The sequence below is a fragment of the Gambusia affinis genome, linkage group LG18, assembly GCF_019740435.1.
Source record: "Gambusia affinis linkage group LG18, SWU_Gaff_1.0, whole genome shotgun sequence".
NCBI lineage: Eukaryota > Metazoa > Chordata > Actinopteri > Cyprinodontiformes > Poeciliidae > Gambusia > Gambusia affinis.
In genome coordinates this window covers 7,488,189-7,496,431 of record NC_057885.1, presented here as the reverse complement: position 1 = coordinate 7,496,431, position 8,243 = coordinate 7,488,189, and the positions used below count along the sequence as shown (strand labels likewise).

Sequence of the window (8,243 nt, the reverse complement as noted above, 5' to 3'; positions counted from 1 at the left end):
GTAGCTTCCAACATAAAAGGAGCAAAGCGTCTCGTGGAAGTCAACACACCTGGGGAAGACCGTCGACCCACACAGGTGAGACATCTTTAACAATTATACATAACATTTTAATCATTTCTTATCTGAGCTGAACAAATGTGTGCTACTGCTTGAACAAGATCTCCAGAAATATTGCTTGTGGCTGGATCATATTATTAATAATAAATGAATAGATAATAAGAGTGCTAAGTGTTTATTTAAAAAGAAATTTAACAATTCAATGATTAAACAATTTAGCAATGTTTGAAACTTGCAATGCTAACATAATCTGAACCAAGTTGAAAATGTGTTCATCCCTAGGGGAAATTAATTTGTGCAACACCTTTAAAACGTAACATTAGTCCAAGTACTGTGCAGGAAAATGGATTATGATTTTGAGTACGAAATTACAAACTTGGATCACCATATTTTTTCGGAAACCCATCGGCTGCTCGCCGACTCCACCTGCAGCAGGAATGTGCAGGCTGCCGTTTTTACAGGAATCCTCTTGAATGTGTTCAAACGGCAACAAGCTGCAGCCGAGTACAGGAGCAAATGGCAGACAGGAAAAAACGATCAGGAAATACTGACGTTTTTAAATTTCACTTCCCATTTACTGTTATTTAACTTCACCTATTAGGGTTACTTATTATGACTGTCACTATAAATAAGGCCACGGAGCAAACTGTGAAGATTTACTACCAGCAAGTATGTACTATTGTTTTTGAATTGCTTCTTAACTGCGCTCTGTGTTAACCGTTTGGCACAAACGACTGTTTATGAAATTATATGCAGTTAAAGCCAGGTATTTACACACGCCAAATTAAAACACAGGTTTTCTTCTCATTGTTGAAATTAAATCTCTTAGATTTCTTTGTAACTTTCTTCAAATTCTGATGTTTACTTCCATTGGGAGTGTAGTTAGGACAACTGTCTTTCAAACTGCATGACTTGGGTCAAATCTTTTGGGTTTCCTTCCACAAACGTCTCACAATAGTTTACTGGAGTTTTGGCCCATTCCTCCTGACAGGACTGGTGAAACTGAGTCTTCATTCGCGCCTTTTCAGATCCTCCCATGACTTCTCCATAGGATTCATTTCAGAAGTTTGTGATGGCGGCACCAAAAATACTGACTTTGTTGTCGCTAAGAAACATTGTAAGCACTTTGGCTGTGTGCTCAGAGTCATTATCCACTTGGAAGACCAATCTGTGGTCAAGCGTTTTCTTCCCGGCTAATGTCTCTAGATGTTGCGTCATTATTTCCACTTTTCTCATGATGTTATATGAAGCAGACCTGGTCATCCAGCAGCCTAATGGCACCAGTTTATGACGATCCAAACATCCACGTTCTTCCTTCAAATACAACGATGGTCATTGTCACCAAACAATGGCAAACTTTTAGGTTCATTAGACCGCAGGACAGGTCTCCAAAAATTAAGATCTTTGTTCCTGTGGAGACTGGCAAGCTGCAATCTGGATCCTTATACCTTTTTTTTTTTAAGCAAAGGTTTCTTCTTCGCTGAGTGTTCCCGTCAGCCCATGTTGGTACAGAAACAGTTTCACGGTGGATGATGATACCGTCTAACCAGCTTCAACCAGTATCTACAGAATGTCTCTGGCTTTTGTTCTGGGGTCAATCTGCACATTTTAAATCAAAATGCATTCATCTCTGTGACAGAATGAATCTCCTTCCTGAGCGCTGGGACGGTTGGACATTCCCATCATTTTTATACTTGAGTAATTTTTTTGAACAGATGGCCGTGGCACCTTCAAGCATCCGTGAATTTTTCCCAGGGATTAACTGGACTTGTACAGTTGCATAACTCTCTTAATGATATATTGTCCAATTTCTTTTGACCTTCCCACCGCGTCAAACAAGAAGACAGTGTGTTCCCTGATTGGCATTAAAGTACATCTGCAGGTGTGCCTCCAATTAATTCTAATAGGCCAATAACATGCCAGAGGTTTCCAGAGCCATTACATAATAATCTGAGTTTTATTATTGTGTAAACAGACTGCAGTCGTTCGGTATGTAAGTTTCCAAATTCTCTAGGTTTTCTGGCATTTTGTAAATACATAGACAAAAATGTGCGTAATTCTAACTACTGTAAAACAAGAGACATTTGGTCTGATTTAGTTTTAGACAGCGAGATAAAACAAAAAAATGTGCAAGTTTCCTTTTAATTGGTGAACACTTCAGGCTTCAACTGAGAAGTACTGAATAGTACTTTTGAGAAATGGCTTAGTTACAAGTTATTTTGTGAACCTTTTCTAATTCAGGGTCCAGTTTTTTTTTTGTAATAGAGTAGAATATATTTATTTTATTTTTTTAGTTTGTCTTTCCCTTCCGTAAAAAGGTAACCATGTGTCATTTTTTTTTTTTTATCCACCCAGAAATATGGCGTACGCTTTGTCTGAGGAGCAGGTTTTGTGCGTCATTTGCATGGACAGCTTCACCGATCCGGTGTCCATCCCATGTGGCCACAACTTCTGCCTTGAATGCATAAATGGCTTCTGGGACTCGAGCCACAAGGCTGAATGTCCGCTGTGCAAAGAGAGCTTCCAGACCCGCCCAGACCTCAGGGTGAACATCGTCTTAAAAGACATCACCGAACAATTCAAAAGGTACGGATCTATTCCAACATCGCACAATCAAACATGTTCCTCTTCCATTTTACTAAACCTGTGTTCTGTGTCACAACAAAAAGGTCTATGAGGAGAAAACAAGCAAGCGGGCCGCAGCCGGCGCCGAGGAAAAACTCCACCAGACGGTCCTTAAAAGCCGACAACATAACTTGCGACATCTGCAGCGGAGACAAGCAGACGGCGGTGAAGTCTTGCCTGGTCTGTCAGGCGTCTTATTGCGAAATGCACCTGGTGCCTCACCTGAGGGACCCGGTGATGACGAAGCACAGGCTGACGGATCCGGCCACCTTCAGCACGAGTCACCTCTGCAGAACCCACAACAAGCCGCTGGAGATGTTCTGCAAGAAGGAGCAGACCCCCGTCTGTGCGAGCTGCACCGAGAGGGACCACAAGCACCACGAAGTTGTTCCTATGGAGAAAGAGAGCAAGCGGGTCAAGGTATTTCACTCTGCTATTGTAGACTTTACGTTTATTTCAAGTCAAGTCAGGTTTATTTGTGTAGCCCGAAACAACAAGGCAGTTCAAAGTGTTTTACACCATAAAAACATCAAACAGTCACCATTTGTGAAACAAGTAATACATATTAGATGTTGTCAAATGCCATCAGTGAAATCATCAATACACACAAAATATGTTGATCAATGATTCGTTTACTACTAATCAAAAGTAGGACTTCAGAACTCCCTCTTCTTTGTTTTAGTCAGAACGCCAGCAGCAGCGTTTTGGATCATAGCTTGGTTTTTGTCACCCACTAAGTTGTTTGATTTTATTCTCATTTATACCAAGCAATTTATTTCATAACCTTATGAACCACGTTCTATTGATCTTTTAGACAATCTGTGTTGTTGTTTTAAATTTTTGTTCAGGCACAGCTGAAGGTGGTTCAAGCAGAAATTCAAGAGATGATCGAGACCAGACTGAAAAAGACCGAGGAGATCAAGAACTCCATGGAGCTGAGCAGGGTAAGGCTTTTATTTCAGTTCAAATTCAGTTCACTGCACGTTTGCTCTTTCAAGGTGTCCAGCGGATTTATTGCATTATCTGCAATCATTACTGCTACTTTGTTAGCAGAACTAGAGGGCGCTTAGGGCCCCGTGGAGGCTTGGGCCGGCCCTGTACTGATATATGTCGTCCAACCCTATGCCAAGTTATCAACAAGTTTTATCAAAACAGAATAAATGTGCTCAGTGGGACCCGTAGTTTATTTTCAAGATGCCCATAAAGAACTATTCTACGAACATGTTGGAAATAATCATTTAAACATTTGCATTCTAACTTGCTTTCTGTAAACTGTGAAATCAGTTTTCGTTTTTTCCGATACTTGCAGATAGAGAAGGAAAAGGAGATACAAACCAGTGTTCACATAGCCAACCTGGCAATAAACGCCATCGAGAGAAACCAGGCTCTGCTCATCGAGGAGCTGGAAGAAAAGCACGAAGCAGCGAAACGGAGAGCAGAGGATCTCCTGGAGGAGCTGGACCAGGAGCTCGGCGAGCTGCAGAGGAGGCGCAGCGAGCTGCAGTACCTGGAGAACACCAAGGATCCACTACATCTGCTGCAGGTCAGTCGTGGACTGATCACCACAAAAAGACCGTTTTAGAGAATGTGCAAACTGACGGGGCATAATGCAATCTAATATACCAGATTGTGCCAGGTCAATTTCACCGATGTAGCCTTGGCAGCAGCAATACTAGGCTTGTTTCTGCCTGTTAAATTGATTTGCTGTGTTCATTAAATACATAATTTTAGAGCTTCCCCTGTCTGAGCTCTACGCCATCGTCAACGAACTGGTCAGAGGTCAGCGTTGACCCCGACATCTACATAAGACGCGTGAGGACGGCCTTCTCCAAGCTGGTGGACCTCTGCCAAGAACTTGAAAAGAACCTTTGTGCGGAAGGTCTGTGGCTAATTAATTGACATTGCATTAAATGTTGCTCTGGCGACCTTCATGAAGATTTTACTATGCTCAGTTCCAAGTTGATTTATGAAATGGTTTGAATCGATTGTTTCTTCCTGTTTCTTTTCAGAAGTCACCAAGATGGTCAAATTTGCAGGTATGCGCATGAAGCTTTAAGGAAATGCATTGTTCCCTAACACTGACGACCAAAATGTTTAGGGTTTACCTAGACAAACGTGAAAAACTTCAGTGATACTTAGAATAATTTCACATCCGATTGTTGACTTGGTTTGATTAGGGACCAAAGGTGCAACATTTGTTATGTAGCATTTTCAGCTGCTGTGGTTTGTTTTCACGCTGTTCACATTATATACAGTACAGACCAAAAGTTTGGACACACCTTCTAATTGGATTCAATTAGAAGGTCTGTACTTTTGGTCTGTACTGCACGTGTGTAATAGGATACATTTATTGGCAACTGATTTATCAACCATTTTGCTAGTCCAGTGAACTAGCAAGTGGGCGGTTTTGACCTGACTGGAATTGGCAGGAACTTTTTGAAAGCAGATTAGCTTTAGGAATTAAGGATTCATTTTGAAAGCAGATTGAAAGCACTGAACTAAAAATAGTTGTTCACCATTTTGAACAATGTTGGCTCTGTACCAAGAACCACTGACGAAGGCATAAGCATAACTTCCTTCTTCATAAAATGTGAACAAAAATGGATTTTGGCGGATGTAGAATTTTTCTTTTGTCTTTGGCAAAAGACCAAGAGACATTTCTCCTGCTACTGTTGGACACACATTTGTTTTGATTATATTTAGCTAGATTGTCCTGTGCTGTAGCTTGTTTCATGCTCCGTTTGCCGTTCACATAGTTCCACCAGAGTTTGCTTTATTGTTCCGCATCAAAGTTCGATTGCGCATTCAGACCTCCCCGAATGAACCGGACTAAAAAAACTAGAGTTTTGATTGAAGCAGACTAAACAGGGATGATGTGAATGCATCCTTAGAGAGATTAACATTTACTTATCCATCCTCAGTGGATGTGACTCTGGACCCTGCAACTGCTGCCAGCTGGCTGCTTCTGTCCCCGGATGGTAAAAAGGTACAGTTTACCGAGAGACCGCGTCATCCCTCACTATATAACCTGCTCTTCGGAGTTTTAGACATGTGAGTTTTGGACTAACCAGTGTCATGACGGTGATCCACAGGTGAGCCTGAGCTCCCAACAAAGAAAGCACGCGCTCCCTAATGACTCTCGCAGGTTCGATTCCTGTGTTGCCGTTCTGGGGAAACAGAGATTCACCTCTGGGAGACGATACTGGGTGGTCAAGGTAAGTCAAGGCAGCAGAATCACAGCTATTGCTGAACAGTGACAGAGTGTAGGAACATTGCTAACTTGTAGGCAATTTAGAGCTCAAAGATTGATGAGAATTGCCGTTTTAATCTTGTTTGATGTGGCAAGGAGTTTTAAGATTTGACCTTTGAATTAGCAAGTACCACTGGGGCAAATATAACTGAATCCCCTTGTGAAATCTCATCAGTTGTTTAATTCTGTTCTCTGGTGTATTTAATAGGTAGGGGATAAAACAGACTGGGATCTTGGTGTGGCCAAGGAGTCCATTAACAGGAAGGGCTCCATAACCGTCCGTCCAGACAACGGTTACTGGGCCATCTGCAGGCGGAAGGGGGAGAGTCTCCGGGCCTGCGCCGGACCCTCCGTCATCCTCAACCTCCACGAAATGCCTACGAAAGTGGGAATTTTCCTGGACTACGCAGAAGGATCAGTGTCATTCTACAACGCAGACACAAAGACTCACATCTACACTTACAAAGGATGTTGTTTCACTGAGCCCATGTACCCATACTTTAACCCGTGCCTTCACGACAATGGGAGGAACACAGCACCACTGATTATCTGCCCAGTGGAAACGGGGCTTATTGTAGAGACTACAGTGAACTGAAGTTCAAGTCAATTAAACAGATACAGTGAAAAGTCCCATTTTCACTCTACTGAATACTCCAGTTTATTAATGCATTTTAAAGGTTTGAGGAAAATCCTTAGGCTGTTTGTTTTGTATTTCATGTTCAATACCAGAAAACTAATGAGAAGATTCAGAGAACTTCAGAAATCAGTTTACATTTTAAAGCTCTTATTGTAAATACCAGTGTAATTTTCTGTCTCTTTGTTGCTCAATGACCAGTGTTTATAATTCCCCTCATTTTTCTTTGGGGCTTGTTGCAGTTTTACCTTCCACAAACCAACAGTTATCAGCAAAGCCAGAAACAGTGAATGATCTTGTTTTACAGGTTGTTTTAATCTTTTGCCCTCCGTTTGGTTTTGTCCACCGTGGTGTTTAATAAAGGTCATTGTTATTTAGAAATATGATATCACATCGTCACATGCTCGTCTTTCATTTTCCTCTCACGGGTTCTGTGATGTTTGGTGTTTTTAGGGGGCTGAAGTCACGTGTCAACCTTCAAGAAGTTTTATTTTAAAATGCGTTGGAGGAGAGGAGGCAGTTGTCACATTGGAACAACGGGTGAAGGGGGTTAGGTCAGACCATCCGATTTCTCAGTTAGTTTGTAATCAGAAACATAAGAGCTCCACAAAACGTTGCTTGCACACAGTTCTTGTCTGGAACTGGGGAAAAATACAAAACGGTGTAACCCTAACCCTAACCCAGCGTCTGTCTAGCACAAATGTAAATATAATCAAGATAATTAGGAATGAGGTGTAAATGCTACCAAGTCTAATCCTGGCATTTCTAAAATAAATCCACTGTTGTGCAAACACTTGACCACGTGGTATGAAAACATTTTTTTTTAAAGGGAGGAATATCTCTTTCTCTGCTGGGAACACGAGGAACCGGTTCAACTGCATGATTAGACAAGTATCTAATAAATTGCGGGCATTGTGCTTTCAGTTTAGGACTATTTATGACTTGATTTTTACATAAACGTATCAAAGGACGTTAAAAACGCAAGACTTTGTTGAGGACACAGTGCAAAACCAATACCTGGGAAACTTGCTCACATGGCTAGCAGTCAGCTTGTTTTAGAAGGTCACACAAAATCGAAGAAATGCAAAAAATACATGACGCAAGCAAGTCAACAAGCCCTTCAATTGTTCACAGGCTTAGTTTGTTGTTTGTTAATGATTGATAAGAAGCAGAACTGTCTCCCAAAAAGCAAATATAAAGCAGTTGCCATGACAATGAGAGACAGCTGTAGAGAAAAACTTTTAAGTCTAGTTTGTCCTGTATTGAGACTTCCTGTTGATCTCTTTGTTAAAGATTAGATATGCAGGAATTGCTTATTTCAATACTACATCAATCCAATACTAAATGCAAAAAAAGTGACCTTTTTAACTCAAAGAGACGTTTATTCGAGTCACAGCTTCAGGGTTTCAGTGTAAGGGAAACACTGACATCTAGTGGTGAGCTAGAGTTACAGCAGATATTTCATTTCTTTCACGAAACATCAAATCTCTGTGTTCAGTAAACCCTCTTAAACCTGCCTGTTTCTTAAAAGTTTGAAATATAGACTAACAATATGGATTCTATCAGGATTTTTCTAGAGCAAACAAAAAATTCTGTCATTCCCTTTTGGGATTATATTATTTTGTTTCAAGTTCAGGTTAATCCCACCTAAAGAATTTACTTCATGGCAACCCTATT

General features: G+C 41.0%; 1 protein-coding gene across 2 annotated transcripts; it reads left to right on the top strand.

The window, feature by feature from the left end:
* Nucleotides 1-7,364, top strand: LOC122819913 (E3 ubiquitin-protein ligase TRIM39-like). Of its 2 annotated transcripts, XM_044096974.1 has the most exons (10): nt 1-75; nt 2,413-2,643; nt 2,727-3,102; nt 3,531-3,626; nt 3,992-4,225; nt 4,414-4,561; nt 4,692-4,718; nt 5,604-5,668; nt 5,775-5,897; nt 6,141-7,364. In XM_044096974.1, exons 2-10 carry the CDS (start codon nt 2,417-2,419, stop codon nt 6,525-6,527), a joined length of 1,683 nt encoding a protein of 560 aa, XP_043952909.1. In that variant the 5' UTR covers nt 1-75; nt 2,413-2,416; the 3' UTR covers nt 6,528-7,364. The 2 variants fall into 2 exon arrangements, with proteins under 2 accessions (XP_043952909.1, XP_043952908.1); XM_044096973.1 differs by lacking the exon at nt 1-75 and having other exon boundaries at nt 2,123-2,643.
* The last annotated feature ends 879 nt before the right edge of the window (nt 7,365-8,243 follow it).

Excerpts from the sequence above, each read along its gene's own strand:
- LOC122819913 (XM_044096974.1), top strand. The coding sequence starts at position 2,417 with ATGGCGTACGCTTTGTCTGAGGAGCAGGTTTTGTGCGTCATTTGCATG. Across the intron at positions 3,103-3,530 it reads AAGAGAGCAAGCGGGTCAAG|GCACAGCTGAAGGTGGTTCA; the intron begins GTATTTCACTCT and ends ATTTTTGTTCAG. Across the intron at positions 4,562-4,691 it reads AAAGAACCTTTGTGCGGAAG|AAGTCACCAAGATGGTCAAA; the intron begins GTCTGTGGCTAA and ends GTTTCTTTTCAG.